General features: G+C 42.2%; 4 protein-coding genes and 1 pseudogene across 7 annotated transcripts; 4 read left to right on the top strand and 1 right to left on the bottom strand.

Moving 5' to 3' along the window:
* Positions 1 to 218: 218 nt before the first annotated feature.
* LOC110978978 (uncharacterized) lies at positions 219 to 14,701 on the bottom strand. Of its 2 annotated transcripts, none has more exons than XM_022234383.2 (8): positions 14,616 to 14,701; positions 4,167 to 4,234; positions 3,467 to 3,590; positions 2,713 to 2,934; positions 2,440 to 2,582; positions 2,011 to 2,056; positions 1,395 to 1,546; positions 219 to 675 (listed from the first exon to the last, which is right to left on the bottom strand). In XM_022234383.2, exons 1-8 carry the CDS (start codon positions 14,673 to 14,675, stop codon positions 570 to 572), a joined length of 921 nt encoding a protein of 306 aa, XP_022090075.2. In that variant the 5' UTR covers positions 14,676 to 14,701; the 3' UTR covers positions 219 to 569. The 2 variants fall into 2 exon arrangements, with proteins under 2 accessions (XP_022090075.2, XP_022090076.2); XM_022234384.2 differs by having other exon boundaries at positions 4,167 to 4,243.
* On the top strand, positions 4,408 to 10,843 carry LOC110978975 (ATPase family AAA domain-containing protein 3-like). The gene is made up of 14 exons (XM_022234373.2): positions 4,408 to 4,746; positions 5,639 to 5,715; positions 6,126 to 6,287; positions 6,421 to 6,490; positions 6,787 to 6,952; positions 7,093 to 7,162; positions 7,379 to 7,591; positions 7,734 to 7,859; positions 7,990 to 8,114; positions 8,494 to 8,545; positions 8,715 to 8,785; positions 8,931 to 9,098; positions 9,266 to 9,374; positions 9,673 to 10,843. Exons 1-14 carry the CDS (start codon positions 4,509 to 4,511, stop codon positions 9,838 to 9,840), a joined length of 1,815 nt encoding a protein of 604 aa, XP_022090065.2. The 5' UTR covers positions 4,408 to 4,508; the 3' UTR covers positions 9,841 to 10,843.
* LOC147796523 (uncharacterized) lies at positions 11,743 to 13,304 on the top strand (annotated as a pseudogene).
* LOC110978977 (uncharacterized) lies at positions 13,658 to 16,366 on the top strand. Of its 3 annotated transcripts, none has more exons than XM_022234375.2 (2): positions 13,658 to 14,000; positions 15,530 to 16,366. In XM_022234375.2, the coding sequence occupies exon 2, from the start codon at positions 15,542 to 15,544 to the stop codon at positions 16,364 to 16,366; it is 825 nt and encodes a 274-aa protein (XP_022090067.1). In that variant the 5' UTR covers positions 13,658 to 14,000; positions 15,530 to 15,541. The 3 variants fall into 3 exon arrangements, with proteins under 3 accessions (XP_022090067.1, XP_087003592.1, XP_022090071.2); XM_087147466.1 differs by having other exon boundaries at positions 13,658 to 13,947; XM_022234379.2 differs by having other exon boundaries at positions 13,658 to 13,931.
* Positions 16,367 to 16,995: 629 nt separating this feature from the next.
* Positions 16,996 to 18,166, top strand: LOC147796524 (C-type lectin domain family 4 member M-like). Its single transcript, XM_087147467.1, has one exon. The coding sequence runs from the start codon at positions 16,996 to 16,998 to the stop codon at positions 17,740 to 17,742; it is 747 nt and encodes a 248-aa protein (XP_087003593.1). The 3' UTR covers positions 17,743 to 18,166.
* Positions 18,167 to 18,368: the final 202 nt, after the last annotated feature.

The raw sequence follows: 18,368 nt of genomic DNA on the forward strand, positions 1-18,368 counted from the left end.
TCTCCTTTTGTATATTTTTCTAAAGACGTACAGACACATGGAGTTACAAAGATGAACTATGAGCAAAATGTTGATATGTTTGACTTCATTGTGACATAGAAAACGATGATATCTGAGTAGGAATCCTATTTCCTTGACAACTTTCCCCACCCCACAATTTATTAGGTGGGGAACCAATGTCTTCATGTGGTTGCACTTTCTTTCCCCATGCATTGATTTTACAAAGCATTTCACGTGTTGAGCCATCCAATTTTTGGGGTCATACCTTGCAGTCATTTTGACCCTAATCAGACAAACTGTTTTTGCCCATCTCCTTCCGATGGGTCAGACAAAATGTTATACCACTTCAGAGCTCCATGCAAGCGGGCCGACATGTATGTGGCCGTGAACTTCAAACAGCCATAACAACAAAACCGTTGTATTGATAACGAGTGACATTCATGCACGCCAAGTTGAAAGACTGAGTGCGGGATAGCCCACTTCTTGGAGGATGGTTGTTGGCAGAACCTGCCCTTTTCCGGCTGCAAGATGGTTGGAAAAAGGTGAAAAAGATGAAATTGGATAATGCACTATGACACTGTGCAGCCATTCTGGAGGTTAAAGCCACCCTCGATGTCAGAGGTCAATCGAGGAATGCCATCTAGCTCACGAAGGTCAGGAAGAACTTTGAAAACACTGCAGGATAGAGAAAAATCAATAACAGAACAATGAAAGCAGGTTGTATGAACCCTTTGTCAACACAAATTTATGTATTGACCCCTGAGGGAACTATTCACTCAAATAGTCCTGCATCCTTCAATTCTAATGCTTTATAAAACAGTCAAGTCTACAACGTGCTTACAGATTTTGTGAATGGAATAAAGCACATTCATTAATACCTCAGACAGTCTCCCTATTCAACAATGTGCAACTTGACTGTGTATTAATATTTGATAATGCCTGCTGAGAAGTGATAATGCACGCTGCATAAATCACGCGCTAGCTTCTGCAAGGATACAAGACAATTTTAATCGATTCTGATTGGTCAAGACTAGAGTCTCTGTGCATGCGGCTTGCCACGTCGTACACCAAGTCCATATAAGGAGATTTGTAGACAACTACAAAATAAAATGGGCGGGGGTGTTGAGGAAAATGACGGTAAAATTCTGCAACAAAATTGTTGGGAATTCGTCATATATTGACTTCTTTTGACTCTGACTAAAAAAGGTATTCATGAATGGGAATAAATATGTGCTTGGTCGGTTACCAGCTCAGGAGACAGAATGCTCATAATGCCCACACCTGTGGCTCGGGCATTGGTCGTGTCCATTCTCCTGAGCCTGTCTTAAATGCACGTGTAAGACCAGCACATATTTATTCCCTTAGTAAAGTAACGTTGAGGTGGCAATGCTCACCTTTGCCTATAACATTCCTGGAAAGAGATTGGGTTGCGTCTGAGATCAAGGACCTCCAGCCTGCTCTTTCTTAGGTTCTGTAGGCCGTCCAGAGATTTGATGGAGTTGTCACACAAGAGGAGAGTCCTCAGGTTGGGAGTCTTGGGAAGTTTCTGCAGGAAATTAAACAGTGGCTTCATTGTTATCCACTCAGTTTGTGTAACAATACAGGGATTATTCCTGTCCTGACCAAAGGATTAAGAATAAGCTCATGCAGAGGCTATCTGCTAATGGTGTAACTCAGGCCTGCAACTTGTCAACTTTTTCACTTCACAGTCATGCCACTGAAATTCGAAAAAACACTGTACAAATCTGGTAAAGATTGGAATTTCCTTGTTTTTGTCGAAGTCCAAGCTGCAGACCTAGTAACTAAGGAAATTTATATCCAGCCATTTTCTGTGATGAAGCTAAAAACTGACTGCATTGGTCTCTTCTGATTTGATGAGCCAATAGGTTTTCAAATCCTCTTTGTGATTTTTCTTTAGTTACAAAATCAACCTAAATAAAACTGGTGAAGTGCTACACAATGATTAAAAAAACAAACTGAGTGAAAGAGCCGAAAAGTTAATTTGTTTACCGTAAATGAGGCAAAGTAGTTGTTGTTGAGGTTCAGGACAGTACATCTGAAAAAGAAAAAGGGGACAAAGTTCAACTTGGCTCCACATACTGCATTTTGGTCACCCTGAAATTCTGTCACTTGACAGTCACAGCTTTTAAATGTATGTAATTACCTACATGTAATTTGGACATCAAACCTGATTAATCAGAAATACAATACAGTTGTTTCAATTTGGGTTCCAAAGTCAAAGCTAACCTTAACTACAAACCTGTTCCAGTGCCCTGCTGGACCTTCATATGACTTAAAAGTCTCTGGACTATTTTACCTCCATGCAAGGCCAAATTTCAAGAAACCTGATTAAAATCTTAAACTTTTCCTGCAAGTAATGCCATCACAATCTCACTTCCTTCAAAACAATCTCTGAAAGAAAGTTTGGAAGACTCTTACGATGGGAAGCTGACTTTGCTTAGGTCTTCTAAGTCATCATTGACGAGTTGTATCTTCTCAGCCCGGATTAACCTTCTCAAGATGCGCATGAAATTCTCAACTTGGTAACGGTGCCCTAGCTCCTGGTAAGACAAGTTGACCATCTGTTGGTGACAAACATTCAAAACAATAATTGTCTTTGATATGAACTGTATAAAAGTATCTTAAAGGTATCTGATGAACTGATGATCAGTGAGTGACAATCGAGACCAAGTCATCCACCCTCCAACTTACCAGACTATTTTCCCAATTTTCAATCCTCTTTTCGTAGTCTTTCTTCTCTTGTCCCTTCTTCCCATGATGCAACTGCCTCCCCTGCTGGTCCTTGATGCTGTAGAAGATCTTGTCTTTGACCTCAGGTCCTCGTCGGACCCTGGGATTGTTCAGTTCATCACCTTTGATTTCGTTGTTGTGAAGTTCATGCCAGACAGTGTAGCGGTAACGACTACTTGGAAGCTGAGTTGAAAGTTCAAACAGTAATTTAATACATAGATTTTTTTTGGCCATTTTTGGTTTGAAAAGCTCATATTTACCATTGGGCAAAGATATCACAGGCAGTGGAAATTATTCTGAACAACTTTCCAAAAGTATTTTTTGTTTAATTGTTTAAAGTTTAATTTGTTAATTTTTGGTTCCCACATCTAGCATGATAATGAATGGATCAAGTGTTCAGCTAACTGGCAGAATACCCCGCCACCCTGCATGATCAACCTCATACTTCATAGCCAGGTACAGCTCAAACTGTCACACTTCTCAACTCAAGGGACTTCCTCCTTGTACCCACGTAGCCAGTCATACCAGGGGTTGTTTTTTCTAGAGGGGTATTCTGCAATTACTCCAAGGGTTTCAAATGAAGTCTTTCATACCATCATTTTAATCAAGATCACTTTGGACCTGGTAGGGACACCAAAGGAAATTAGTCATGCGGGCAGGGCTAGGGCTTCGAGATGGATATGAGGGAGGAGAGGCTCTTAACATATCTGATTACCTTGGGGAGTTTGGCAGGTTTCTGATCCTTTTCTGTATGCGTACTGATGGTGACAATGGGGATGTTGGTACCCGTCACTGCAACATATGCATTGGCGTCACTACTACTCTGCAGTGAGGATGACCTAGGTATAAGAGGGTTGAAGGGGGTCACCACGGAGGAAGAAAAACATTGACTCAGACCATGCTCTGCTGACCATATGTGAACTGTCACTACAAAATGAGAGTAAAGTTGCATCCCACATTTTCCTATTGTGAGGGTTCAAAGTCATATTGAAATGGAGGTCAATTTTTAGGTTTTGTAATATTTAAAAAGCGTAACTCACCTGGTATTTCATTCCAAATATTTTGCAAAATCACATATTTAAAAATGTCATTTTCTCAGCAATTTTGACGATAGTATTATTCCTGCCTGGTCTAAAATGTTGAAACAATGTCAGGAACAAAGACGCAAAGCTGCCAGAATAATGCCATATTGTCACCTTAGTACCCTAAATGTTCCATGTACATACCATTGTTGAAAAACTCTCTTTCTGCTGAATTAAAAATACCAGTATCTCAGTTTTTGAAAATTCCAACTTTCAGTTCATTTTGAAGTGACAGGTCACATATATATAGCTTAGGCCTACAACTTAGACATTCAGACGTTGGCATGATGAGGCTCATATAAGTTTTGTTGCAAATTTCGTATCAAGTTTTACCCTTCGATTTCCATTTCTTCACTCATGGCAGCGACTAAGCTTCTTGGACAAGTCCTCTGAGGAAAGCTCTAAAAATGCTCCAAAAGAGAGAGAGAAAAAAAAATTAAGTTATTTCGAGCATTCAGCACTTCGGCAGGTGTCCGGCCGGATGCATCTGCAGCAATTACACACGCAAATGAGCGCTGCGTCATTATCTCCATGACAAATACAGCTGAAACAGCGCCCTCAATTTTCCTGAAAACTCTAGGAGATAACCTTTGACCGGAAGACTACGGCGGCACGTGTGTTACATCAGTTCGGTGGTCGGTTTCGTGAGATTTCACTGCCAATTTTCAACAAAAAATGTCGTGGCTTTTTGGATTGGGAAAAGCTCCCCCACCACAGGAGGCCCCCCAGCTTCCCACCCTACCAGAAGGACTTTTCCCGGGCGGTGGAGGAGGAGGAGATGGTGGGAAGAAGGACGGGGGGGATGGTGACGGTGGAAAGTCCGGGGCTATACCCGGCACGGGGAGTTGGAGTAACTTCGACCCGACGGGGCTGGAGCGCGCCGCTAAGGCGGCTCGGGAGCTCGACAAATCCGGTAATTTCTTTGTCATTGTTCTGATCGTCTTTCGATTGTTTATTGGTAGCATGAAGTGACTCACTAGCAAACTAATTGTTATAAATATCTGCCTGTAAACCACTATCATGTTTATTTTCAATTGAAAAACATTTTAAACATTCTGGTCAGACATGTTACTATTATGCTATTATTAGGGTTACTGAATATGTTAATGAATTTCGAAATTTATTTCAAACAGTCAATAGTCATGTATGTCACGTTAAATGAAAAATGTTTGCCTACTTGCATTTGAAATTGTCGGATTGGTCACTTGTTGAGCAATATGCTGTGCATGTCCATACAGGTCATAAATCTGACTTCTTAACGCTTTATACTAACTTGGGTTAACTAAAACAACTTTCACTCTTAGGCCATGAGAATGGACTTGGATTTCTGTCCAGACAGTTTTGAAAACCCACGAGGCTTTTTTCATTATTCATTAGTTGGTGTGCATACCACACATTGATTACATGTGTCCATACAAAGGGAACCAACCTTGATGAAAGTAGACTAGCTCTCAGTCCATCTTGCATCTTGTACGCGGCACTGTATGAACTCCCCATTTACTTTGCAGCCAATTTTTAACTATTTCCGATGGGAAAAACAATGATCTTTCCGAAATAATAATTTTTTGGAAAATAACGAATATTTCTGCAGCCGTTTCAGCGATATGCAGGCGGTGGACGGAAATCCGGGATATTCATTCTCATGGCCAAATAACTGATGTTTCTTTTGCTGCCAGCACTATGCCTGTGTGTTCAGAACCCTCCCAAGGATGTTTATGCAGTACCAAAGCACCAGTGATATCTTTCCTGAACATGCTGAATGCTTTACAAGACTGTACTTGATTGATCCACGTTTGATATTTTAGCAAATGCAAAGGGTGCCCTGGAACTTGCGAAGATGCAGGAAGGAACCAAGCAACAAGAGCAACTATCTAAGATCAAGGTCAGTCCAGTCTGTGAGACAACTGCATAGAGGACCTCATCATTATACTTGTCAAAAACCTTAAGAATTTATCAGCGATTAATTTGCTGCAGGTTCTTACACTGTAGCATTGAGACAATCTCTGATGTGTCGATGAATCTTCAAGATGAACCCTAACCCTCCAAGATCCTTCAAACAACAACAAAGAGGTTAGAGAATTTTGTAGGATTGAGTGAGGTACAACTCGGCCACTGTCTGCAACCCTAGAAGGGGTTTCACAAGCCATGAGATTTTGCGTTTTGGAAAATTTGAATTTTGGAGGACTCAGCAAGGTTCATAAGAAGAAAGAATGCTTCCTAAGTTTCGGCTAGATAAACATTACTGCTGTAAAATGAAGACTTTCAAATGTCATTTGTTTTCTTAACACACAGGAGTATGAGGGTGCGGTCGAACAACTGAAAGTTGAGCAGATCAAAGTTCAACAAGAAGAAAAGCGGAAGACACTTGGAGCAGAGACACAGGAGCATCAGAAGAGAGCACAATACCAAGACCAGTTGGCCCGCAAACGCTACGATGATCAGCTCTCTCAGCAAGTAATGAAGACTCGAACTTGAGCTACCATCAGCAAAGAGAAAAAATTCAGAAACTTCATCATTTTCATCAGTAATTCACTAGAAAGTCCTGTATATATTTGTATGTTACTCATTTGTTAATCTCGATTTTCAGAGACGAATGAATGAGGAAAACCTTGCGAGACAAGAAGAGTCGGTCAAGAAACAAGAGAGCATGAGACGATGTAAGCAGAGATTAATCCTGTCTGTTAGCTGGTCTGTTGGTGCTGTTAGTTTCAAAACAGCGTGGTGCCAGATAGAATGACAAATGGTTCTGTCCGTAAGCCCCTTGATTGGTTGTATTTTAACTGCAGAGGATGGGGAGGTCAAAGGTTGCTTATACTTTCTCAAGGAGATTGTGTTGACTAGAGACACAGTTGGTGTCCCCCCAAAATGAGGCCATAATTTCAGTTTTTCTAAGTACAACCTTTCCAAAAATTAATCTGGCTCGCTGGATTGACCTTTGACATTTGTCTCACAGCAACCATAGAGTACGAGGCGGAGCTTCGGCACAAGAATGAAATGAAGAAACTGGAGGCGGAGCTTAGAGGCAAGGCCAAGATTGAGAGGGAGAACAAGGATATCCATAATGAGCAAATCAAACTACAGGCTGCTGAACATCGAGAGACGGTGCTGCAGTCAATCAAGTTAGTAGTTCTGAAGGAGTGCCATCGACTATTAATACCTCAAGAATGGTGCAGGGGTTGGAAAATTGGAAGATTGGACTTTTTTCCATAGTAGGTTTGAAGAATCATTTCAAATGTCTCTTTTTCTCAACATTTCCCAGAACTGCAGGAAGTATAATTGGTGATGGTCTGAAGAGTTTCATCTCAGATTGGGACAAAGTCTCAGCAACTGTAAGACTCTGTTGATCATCAGTTCTCTGCTTATTCTCTGGATGTTTTAATATCTTCTTGTCTGAATGGTTCAGCACGTAAATGAAAACATCAGTCTTGTCTTCTAGTCTATCAAGATAATCCTAATTGCACATGTTTAATGAATTCCTTTCAAATTTTGCTCATTACTAGTTAGTAAGCTCACCTGTTGATAAAACATTGTCAACCAATCTGTAGGCTGCAGGGTTAACGTTGATTGCGTTAGGCGTCTACTCAGCCAAAATGGGTACTGGTGTTGCTGCCAGGTACATTGAAGCTCGTCTAGGCAAACCCTCTCTAGTCAGGGAAACTTCACGGTTGACGCCATTAGAAGTTTTACGTCATCCGATCACGACAACAAAGAGGCTGATTAACAAGCCACTAGATGCTTTGAAAGGAGTAGTCTTAAAGGTAAGTAGAAAGTTTCGTTATGTGGCTCCGTTTAATATCAACTTCTTTGGGTATAGTTGCAAGGGGCGTAATGAATAACTTCCAAGTTTTATAACTGGTGTGTCTGCATCAATGTTACAATTTCTCAATGATTCCTTCACAGCCATCACTCGAGGAGAGGTTACGTGAGATCGCCATAGCAACGCGGAACACAAAATACAATAAAGGTTTATATAGAAACATTCTCATGTATGGCCCACCGGGAACAGGCAAGACGTTATTTGCCAAGGTAAATTCCAGTCAGTTGAATTTCTTTGATTTTTGTCCCAGTTTACCCCCGTACCATGCAGATCAATTTTTGCAATACTCACTTCAGGGGTAACAGGTGTAATTATGTTAATTTTTGTATTTTGCTGCAGAAACTTGCTCTTCACTCAGGAATGGACTATGCCATTATGACAGGAGGGGATGTAGCACCAATGGGCAAAGAGGGGGTCAGTGCAATGCACAAGCTCTTTGACTGGGCTTCCACAAGTAGAAGAGGGTGAGTGGAAAATGACACCTGCGGAGTAATGGTAGAGTCCAACTTCATAGCCTTCCAGTGAATGTGCAAAAAAAAATTTTGCATGTTTTTAATTTGGGCGATTCACAAGAGTGCGCCTCAAAGAGTTTACATCGCGTTGGCCAATCACAACATGCAAAATCTGTCAACCCTTCCCAACCATACATTGGGTCAACAAATTTTGCGCACTGTGATTAACCAACGTTTTGCAAACTTGTGGAGATGTACTCTTTTGAAACATCCTTATCCTGAATGGTTGGTGCTTATTCTTGGTTCTGAAATATAGAGCTGTTTTGTGCAGTTAGGTTACAGCAAAGCGTAAACTGAATACCTCACTTTACTCCGGGTTTTTCTCTTTTAGTGTTCTCCTGTTTGTTGATGAAGCTGATGCTTTCTTAAGACGAAGAAGCACAGTAAGTAATTTTTGAAACTTGTTCATAAAATCCTCAGTTTGGATTTGTCAACTGGGTCATTTTTTGTCACGGTTCTTTCATCGGCCTTACACATCACACTGTTCACCCTCAGTGTCCTTGTCATTTGTCTCTTGTAGAAAGTCTGAGGTATTTTGTTTTTTTTGTACAGGAGCTTATTAGTGAAGATGTAAGGAGTACATTGAATGCTTTCCTGTATAGAACTGGAGAACAGTCCAGCAAGTAAGCAACTTTGACGTTATTTTTGTCATCAGTGTTTTCAACTTTTGTTGATCAATGACTCCTAGGGCACAAACGTGTCCTGGAACATACCAAAAGGCAGACTTCATGAAAAGACCTTGTCTTTAATCATTCATTTTTCTCTCAGGTTCATGTTGGTGCTTGCTAGCAACCAACCTGAGCAGTTTGATTGGGCAATCAACGATCGTCTGGATGAGATGGTGTCATTTACACTTCCAGGGTTAGAGGAAAGAGAACGAATGGTGCGATTGTACTTTGATAGCTACGTCATTAAACCAGCTACTCAAGGAAAGAGGTAAAAGATTGGGAAGATGTCCAGTGTCAGTCTGGTTCCTCTGTTGTAGTTAATTTCTGCATCGTTGTGTCAAACTTGTGTGTGGTTTCCAGATAACACAAAAGCTGTTGAGATTTTGCTCAGCGTCTTCATGACCTTTGACCTGCTGATACTGTTTTGTGTTGCAGGAGGTTAAAGGTTGGCCAGTTTGACTTCAATGAGAAGTGCTCCAAGATTGCAGAGATGACTGAGGGTTTGTCTGGCCGAGAGATTGCTAAGCTTGGAGTGGCTTGGCAGGTAAGCAGTATTTATTAGTAGTTGAGTCATCCACTTGAAAGCAATATTGCTAAGCAGGGAAGAAAATAGTTAAGCGAGAATCACTTCAGTGGTCAAAATACTATGAAGTGGGTTGCACTTTAAATTGGTTCCCTGAGGAATGCTGCTCAATCCAGAGGTTATCTAAGCAGAAATTTTGTTTCAACAACTGCCTAGAAATGTACCAGAAGTGCCTGATTTCAGCATGGACTGTCACATGTAAACTTTCTGAGCATTCCATTGTTTGGACTTCATTTTCTGTTTATGTGTTTATCAACAGGCCAGTGCATATGCTTCTGAAGATGGCATTCTAACCAGTGAGATGATTGATGCCAGGGTCCAGGATGCGGTTGCTCAGCACACCCAGAAGGTTGACTGGCACAAGAGTGAAGACGCAAAGCTGGAGAAACTAGAGAAGATCCGGGAAATTAAAACTAAGGGATCGTAGGAAGGCACTGGAAAATGCTCAGCAGTGGATGCTAAGTTAATACCTGTGCTGTTTTTTGGACGGACAAAATAAGGATGAAAACTAATCATTGACTCAATTTATTAGTCAAAACCAGGATTTTAAAAGAGGGTTGGAGGAATGCAAACTTTTGACCAACTCCACTGTTTCCAGAACAGCATCCCTCTTGTGACAAGGAAAATTTTAGGTCTCTGAATGTTTCTGTTCTTTGATTTCCAAAACTGCTGGCACAGGGTCCCACCTTTTATAACGTGATAGTTTGTAGGGTCTCAATGACTTTGTCATAAAGGTTTTTGACCATATGGGTGGGGGTAGGGGTGGGCGGGGCAGGGGGTGGAAAACCATAAAGAGATGGCCAAGGTGATCTGACCTTCTGTAACATACCCCTCTTTGTACATGTACCTTCAGTTTCCTGAATTATGAATAAATCAATGATGATTTATGCATAGTCTTTTTGCAGCAGGTTTTTGGTAGTATTCTTTTGTAATTCAAATAATAATTACAAAATGCAATGATTGTACATTCTTAGAAAACTGTCTTTAATGTTATCTTTTGAGAATGCTTCTAAATCAGCTGATGTGGACTGTGAAAGAACTGTTTTAAGACGGAAATAAATGACGAGGAAAAGTTGAATTATTTTAAATGCCGTTTGTTTTTTTATAATTTTGGAAATTTGCCGACCAAAATGTTTCTTAAAGTGCAAAATGAAACCGAAAAGTCTCAGCACAGTTGTTGATGAAGGTCTGGTAAATACACAATTCTGATGTTTTTGACTTAATGTCCGTCTATTTAGGCTTTTTAGAGCCTTTTAAATGTATGTATCAAACATGTTTGTTTGGAAAAGTGAACACTAAAAAAATTATACACATGTAGTTCTTGGCCCATAATTTTGGGAATTTACGAATTTTTAAAAGACAGTGGGCGTGGTGTGAAAATTGCAATTTATTAAAACGTCGCGAGGCCTGCGGCCCAAATTAGTAATGAACGATTTTTGGCTATTTATCTCTGGTTGGTTCCCCAGACAAATATAAATCTGTTTACTATTATAGCGAAAGGTGAAGTCATCTACACCTAACGGTGAAAAGCGTTCAGTGACTTGAGACAAGAATAACTTAGTGCAACGTGTCTTTCACATAAGGTAGAACCAAAGATCGTATGCGGCGCTGTACGATCTTGGGGTAAAACCATTTTGTGAATTAAATAGCGAGTTCACTATACTGTGTACGCGCAGGGGTGAAGTGTTTCTTCATTCGTTAAACAGTCGTCGTGTCAAACCTTTGCGACTGACCTCTCACAAAAGCAATGATCCTTTGTCATCGTGACCTTCCCGAAAACGACTGAGCTAATCATTTTTGTTCTGTTGATTTTGGTATGGTGTGTACATGTATTCTAGCTCTGGTTGTATGTACATGTGCATCTGGAATGTTCGTGCGCAGGCTTAATCACGACCCGGCAGTGTGTAGTTTTGATCTAGTTGTGAGTGCATGCATAGGTTCCTTTCAGTGTTGGAGACTAACTTTAGGCTGGTCTCCATCAATCATTTTGGACAAGTTCATGGCGAGAATGCTTCATGTCTATTAATCATTACCACTCTCATTTGTACGCATGACCCTCACGTCGATCAGCAGCGGCCACTGTCACTAGTGTCAGCAGAGATTGTCAAAAAGCTGACCTCTCGCTGGTCTTGATTCAAGTTACAGGGAATTTTGACAATCGACCGGTAAATTTTGTGGTAACATTTAACCTGGACTATTGACACTATTGGCTGCCACATAATGCAACAGGTTAATGATGCACAGTCAGCCTGTACTCTTAAGAAATAGTCTGGCAATCACCCCGTGGTTGTGGTTATAGGAAGTTAAAGGAATCATTCTTTGTAAAAGAACGTTATTATCTTTTTAAGGAAATGCATTGGCGTATATATATCATTTAAAGTATTTTCAATACAAAATGCATTTTTTATAGTGCGTTGCAGAAATGGCTGATTCGAAATCCAAACGTCTAGCGTTATGGTCCTCCCTACGTTGCCTATCTACTGCCATGGTGATGAGCTTTGGTATCTATGGTAACGTGGAAGTCTTCAATTAATGAACTGTACTCAGGTGCAGACGGCTTTGGCCCTGAACGCAGTGTAAAGATTCCTCTGCCGTTTCCTGTGGAGAACGATATGCCCTTTGGTGAGGTCAAGGCCCTACTGGAGGCTGACTATCCAACCAGGGATCTGGTTTTCCTCAAGGATCATGCTGCCGCCATCTCTGGGAGGTATCGGATCAACTCCCCACTGGCTTCAGCCACGTCTTCCTCATACGTAAACCGGAGAAGACGGTGGGCTCTGGCCTGAAACTGGCGGAGCGAGCGGGTTGACAGTTGAGCAGTTTGCGTTCCAAGTACGCTTCATGAAGGGGCTTGGCTTCGGGAACCTAGTGGATTTGGCCAATCACCTGGAATCTTGGCTAGGCAAACCTCCTGTCATCCTTGACGCCGACGATCTCCAGCGTGACCCAGAAAAGATGCTGAGAGCATTCTGCCAGGCTTTAGATCTCCCTTTCGCGAGTCACTGCTCAAGTGGGATGCTATCAAGGATCCGGGGATCCCTGGCATACTTCCAAGTCGATTCGTACTATCCACAGGGCTAACGGAGCGTACGAGAGGGGCGCCCTGAAAAGTACGGGCTGGGTCCAATCCGAACCCAAGCCTGCTGATCTCAGTGGTTTCCCGAAGGTACTTCTCGACCTGGTTGAGGAGGTTCGGCCATTTTACGAAATCCTCCATGCTAGACGTCTGAAACCAGACAATTAGTATGCGTAATCCATTTAAATCTTATAGAGAAACATTAGAAAACTTGCCTATGCATTTAGAATCTCAGCTATAGAGTAATTCACGTTTTCAATTTTCATACAAAAATTGTGTAGTTATTTTGTTTAACCAAATTTTAGTCAGAGGTTTTCCTCTTAGTTTTTTCAATGATATCAGTTCAGTGGTCGAGGCTTGTAGCTGACTGTATCTGATAAATGCTCAGACCACCTCCGGGCCATTGTTTGTACCCTTGCAAGATTCCTGGCCAAGGTTTCTGTTATTGACTGCCTTATTGTGGAAGAAATTAATGGAACCCCCTCCACAAAATAAAGTTATGTTGATTGGGCATCGAGCAGGGTGGGCAGGGCAGTAAGGACGGTGCACTAATCAAACACAAACATCAAGTGGAACTTTTTGATCTAGTTACGGCCAATCGCTGGATGAACAACCATGAAAATGTGGACATCCGAAAGACGTCATGATTGGTGGTTCCTCTTCCATCTGACTGCTACCCAACACACTCCATAGCAACCAGCATCCGCTTGATGGGCAACCAATCACGCAGTAGAGATTGCGGTGATAGTTTTTGCTCGTTCAGCTGTTAGTCCCAAAAATCCTTCTTACGCGTGTTGCCACGACGCTGACTGGACATGCCGAGAAATAACCGCTTATAAAAGTAATAAAAAATAAATTTGTTTCTGCCTGTAATTTGGGAATGTTTGTTTTTAAAGATGGTACACGGTTTGGGTACAGTGGGTGTGGTTTGACGAATCGAATTCAGTATTTCTCCCGTTCGTTTCCCCAGAAAAAGGGTACATTCATTCACTATACGAGGGAGGCTGCCATCCAAACCCAAGAGTGAAGTATAAAGCCAGGTAATAACCTGTAAAGAGTTGCCGTATGCTTCAGGAATCAGGTGGAATCATCGCCGGTGATCTCACGCGTGAGTGATGGAGGGTAACACACGCACAAGTCATTGCTACTCTTCATTCAACAGTCGTCGTGTCAAAGCTTTATCAGTGAACGACCTTTTTTCTCACAAAAGCGACTGCGTCGTCATTACGGACTCCCCGAAAACCATTCCAAACGACGTGAGGCAATCATTTTTACCCAGTTGATTTGAGGCTGTTCTTTTAAATTGCACGGTTCAGCACAGAGTCTACGAGTGACGTTGTTAATCGATACTATACCGACGTACAGGGCTACGTCTTTCTGCCTCCATGTTTCAACCATTCAACTCGGCAGCCTGCAGTTTTGATGAGTGGTACTATTGCGCTGTAAGTTTGTCTCTCGGTGAGTTTAGTTTTTAGGACGACCTCCATATACACGGTCTGAAATTAATTTGGGTAAGTTCTGCAGATAAATGTTTTAAGAAGAAACTCCTCTTTCATCAATACAGCTTCGAAAACCCTCCTCAAAGAATGGCGAATCTTGCCATTAAACTGAGCTGGGTTTCCGGCAGCCACTCCGAGTAGTACTAGTAGCCTAGCACAAATCATGTTGGCTTATTGACAGTGAGAGTCAAGACAGTACGTTTGGAAAATCTGCTTTTTGAATTTCATATACTCCTGTTATTACGAATGAACTGGTCACACAGCTGATCAGTGGTCGTGTACATGTACATTGGTGGTGTGGTGCATGCACGTTCTTTCCGTACAAACCGGTCTACTTACACAATGCGGAATCCTTACTCCAGTACATGGAAATAAGAATACCTGTCTGTTACATATTGTAGCGTGGGCGGGCAACAGCAAAAGAGACAAGACTTTAAAACGAGACTTTGCCGGCCATTAACAATCAAGTTTTATTTAGAAAATCACCAAAATTATTTACTGCCTTTCCTACGATTATTGGCTGGATTTAAGGCGGTTCATGACAAGTTGTGAAATGCAAACAGAACTTGGTGACCGGTAAAGAAATAAAACAAATTAACCAGGGGCAATTAAAACCAATCAACTTACATGAAAATCTCTCCAAACCCAGGCATGGCGAGAGCCTTGCCCTCCACTAGATGTTACCATACCGAACCCAACTGCTGGACTCCCCCCAAAATTCCAAGCACCTAGGTTTTAAGTGAGCCAACACCCAGTGCAGGGAACCCAGACAAAGGAACTATGCAAATCAGCAAAGCAAGAAACCTAATGGCTGAGAGATACTGGGTTAAGGCGTTCCCACTAGAATTAGTAACAAAAGGATACATGTAACAAAGGGGTGGGATGACCGGATGGACTGGTCCATATCTTCCTCAGAGGGGGAAAGGTATGGGTAGACTATACCATTGACGTACGGGGCCCCGGTTTTACTACAATATTAACCCAACATATCAGGCATGATAGTCGATTCAAAAGCAGCCATTTGTAAATGTTTGCTAACGCTGAATGGTAAGGCTGTCCTATCGCTGATCTCAAGTCACGTCGCCAGGAGGTTCCTGACAATTGATGGGCCAATTTTGTGTTATTTAGCCAAGGTTCAGCGCATGTATAGCCATGGTATGCTTCGCCATCACCCTTCACGTAAGCGGCTATAATGCAACACATCTGTGGTTACGGTTGGCCCTATTCAATTTTGAACAGATCTAAATGAATCCAAGACCACGGGATTTAGGAAACAATCTGGCATTCACCCCTGGGTTATGTAGCACTACAGTTAATTAGGAAGCTGGGTGCGTGCTCTGCGGCGCTCACGTCGTCTGGTGTCTTTCATCTTTTAAAGTCGGGTGCACAGCGAATGACAGAAATTTCAACAATGACATGTCTTTTCTTTCAATATAGTAGGCCCTTCTTAATTCTTATTTTTAATGCACATATATATAGTCTGCCATAAAGTGTTTCTGATAAAGAAACCCACAGTGTATTTGTTTGCTTTTTGATTTCAGGGAGTTGAAGAAATGGCCGATTCGAAACCCAAACGTCTGGCTTTATGGTCCTCCCCACGTTGCTTATCTACTGCCATGGTGATGAGCTTTGGTAACTATGGTAACGTAGAAGTTTTCAATGAACTTTACTCGGGTGCTAACACCTTTGGCCCTGAACGCCAAATAGATATGCCTCCTCTGCCGTTTCCTGTGGAGGACGATATGTCCTTTGGTGAGGTCAAGGCCCTACTGGAGGCTGACTATCCAACCAGGGATCTGGTTTTCCTCAAGGATCATGCTATTGCCGTCTCAGGAAAGTACGATCAACTCCCCGAGGGCTTCAGCCACGCCTTCCTCATACGTAACCCGGAAAAGACGGTAAGTTCTGGCATAAAACTCACGGAGAAAGTGGGCTTCACAGCGGAGCAGTACGCGCAGATGGCTCGCCTAACTGGTATGAAGGGATTCGGTTTCGGGAACCTAGTGGATTTGGTCGATCATCTGGAATCTTGGCTAGGCAAACCTCCTGTCATCCTTGACGCCGACGATCTCCAGCGTGACCCAGAAAAGATGCTGAGAGCATTCTGCCAGGCTTTAGATCTCCCCTTTCGCGAGTCACTGCTCAAGTGGGATGCTATCAAGGATACGGAGATCCCGTGGCATACTTCCAAGTCGATGCTTGCTATCCACAGGGGTAATGGGGCTTACGAGAACGCCTTAAAGAGTACAGGCTGGGTCCAATCCGAACCCAAGCCTGCCGATATCAGTGGTTTCCCGAAGGTACTTCTGGACATCATTGAGGAGGCACGGCCATTTTACGAAATCCTCCATGCTAGGCGTCTGAAACCAGACAATTAGTATACGTAATTAAAATCTTATCTTATCCACTTAAATCTTAGAGAATCATCAGGCTGCTTGACATTCATTGAGAATTTCAGCTGCTATCACAGGCATTTACTTTAATAAAACAAAAATAGTCTTTTTTTGTATACATGGCAGAATCCGTTCCAGAGGTTTTCCTCTTTTTTTCAAGGGCCAGACCAGTTCAAGGGCATTAGACGCCTGCACCAAAATCGCTGGTGAAGGTTTCGGTTTATTGACTACCTCGTTGAGGGCGCAAGTAATAAAACCTCAAAACAATTAAAGTACAAATGCATCGATCGGGCAGGGTGGGCGGTAATAAGAATAGTGCCCATTGTCAAATAAGACAAGCATCGAGTGGAATATTATTGATCTAGTCAGCGAATCGCTGGAAAACAAAGCATGAAATTGTAAACATCCGAAACGCGACGTGATTGGTGGTTTTCGCTCGGCCACTGCCACTCAATAGCTCCATAGTAACCAGCTAAACGATGATGGTACATGTATTGTGATAGACCTTAAATTAATCACTGCAGCAGAAATTGCGGACACGCGTATTACAGTTTTCGCTTCTTCAACTTTCAGTGTAAAAATCCGTCGTGTGGTCGCCTTTTTTCAGCGCGAAAATGCGGCTCGTGTTAGCTTTGTTCGTGGTTGCAAACGTTGGATGTGGTCTGGTCGTTGCCTCTATATGCCCTCCAAGATGGCAGCGCTATGGTACGTCTTGCTATTTCATGATGATTGAACGAATGAATTGGCGTGGCGCTGACCAGACATGCCGAGAGATGACCGCCGCTTTGGCCGTTCCTAACTCAGCCGGGGAGCAGGAGTACCTATGGGATCTTTTTCTCACTACCTTCGATCAGAGTCCGGAAGTAAGTCTGTGGATCGGATGCAATGACATCAAAGAGGAAGGAAAATGGGACCACTGTCCGTCGAAAGGAGGAAACCACAGTTTGTACGAGAACTGGAAAGCAGGCCAGCCGAACGGTGTGGGCAATGCGGACTGTGGAGTGATTGGGGTTCGATTGAATGGACAGTGGGATGACCAGAGCTGTGGATTGGCCAGGCACGTGGTGTGTGAGCTCCCCATCAAGGTCAGCGACAGTCCTCATGCGAAGTTCTGCCCGATGACCGAAGCAGACGGTAGTCTGTCTCGGAAGTGCTTACTGCGCCACATTATGACAGACATGCCGGTCACTGGTATCGTGGATTGCGGCAAGGCCTGCCTAGCTGAGCCTCGATGTCGCTCCTTCAATATCCTGAAGCGAGGCAGTGATGGTGGAGAATGCCAACTCAACAATGCTACACGTCTTGAAGCAAGAGAAGAGAATTTGGTTGAAATTCAGGACTGCCTCTTTTTCGACCTATAGGTGACGAGTAGGTGTACTCTTACTAGTCTGTTTTGACTGGATGTCAAGAAAATTAGAATAATGTATCCATTCTTCAAGATTGTATGAGAAATATGGTCACAGAAACGACGTTCTTCAAATCTTTAGTGTGGAAAAGACTATACTTTCTGTATGATAACAACTTTCAGATTATAGTTGAGTGAATAGTGAAGACAGTGCACGACCAGGGCACCATTTTCAGCCTTTTTATTATCAAATTAAGTGTTGTCGTCATTTTTAAAACTAAAATAGGCATATAAAAAATCAATGAGTCTTATTAGTTAACCTTTAGAGACATACATCTTTGAGCGCTTTATCTTAGATTATAGAACACGACTTGTAAATAATTTCAATTAAATCTTGGAATAAAACGAAGATTTGTGTAGTCGAGGAATTAAAAAATCAAGACCTAGTTTCGTTTAAATTATACAAAATTAATTTCTTTTTTTTAATAGAATTCCCCCTTGTTGTAAGGTGAGAGAACATTTCGTTGCATTGTGACAAAATAATACACGTGACAATGAACAGATCACACACAATCCCGCGCCGTCACGTGACTCGCGCGCGACAACGCGCACCGTGCTTCAAAAACAAAACAAAAGCTATGA

The sequence above is a fragment of the Acanthaster planci genome, linkage group LG16 (genome assembly GCF_054643075.1).
Source record: "Acanthaster planci isolate LZ-2023a linkage group LG16, COTS_SCS, whole genome shotgun sequence".
NCBI lineage: Eukaryota > Metazoa > Echinodermata > Asteroidea > Valvatida > Acanthasteridae > Acanthaster > Acanthaster planci.

Excerpts from the sequence above, each read along its gene's own strand:
- LOC147796524 (XM_087147467.1), top strand. The coding sequence starts at position 16,996 with ATGCGGCTCGTGTTAGCTTTGTTCGTGGTTGCAAACGTTGGATGTGGT.
- LOC110978978 (XM_022234383.2), bottom strand. The coding sequence starts at position 14,675 with ATGGTAACATCTAGTGGAGGGCAAGGCTCTCGCCATGCCTGGGTTTGG. Across the intron at positions 4,235-14,615 it reads GGGTTTGGAGAGATTTTCAT|AGCTTTCCTCAGAGGACTTG; the intron begins GTAAGTTGATTG and ends GAGCATTTTTAG. Across the intron at positions 2,935-3,466 it reads AACCTGCCAAACTCCCCAAG|CTTCCAAGTAGTCGTTACCG; the intron begins GTAATCAGATAT and ends CTTTCAACTCAG.
- LOC110978977 (XM_022234379.2), top strand. The coding sequence starts at position 13,875 with ATGTTTCAACCATTCAACTCGGCAGCCTGCAGTTTTGATGAGTGGTAC. Across the intron at positions 13,932-15,529 it reads ATGAGTGGTACTATTGCGCT|GGAGTTGAAGAAATGGCCGA; the intron begins GTAAGTTTGTCT and ends TTTTGATTTCAG.
- LOC110978975 (XM_022234373.2), top strand. The coding sequence starts at position 4,509 with ATGTCGTGGCTTTTTGGATTGGGAAAAGCTCCCCCACCACAGGAGGCC. Across the intron at positions 4,747-5,638 it reads TCGGGAGCTCGACAAATCCG|CAAATGCAAAGGGTGCCCTG; the intron begins GTAATTTCTTTG and ends TTGATATTTTAG. Across the intron at positions 6,491-6,786 it reads ACAAGAGAGCATGAGACGAT|CAACCATAGAGTACGAGGCG; the intron begins GTAAGCAGAGAT and ends TTTGTCTCACAG.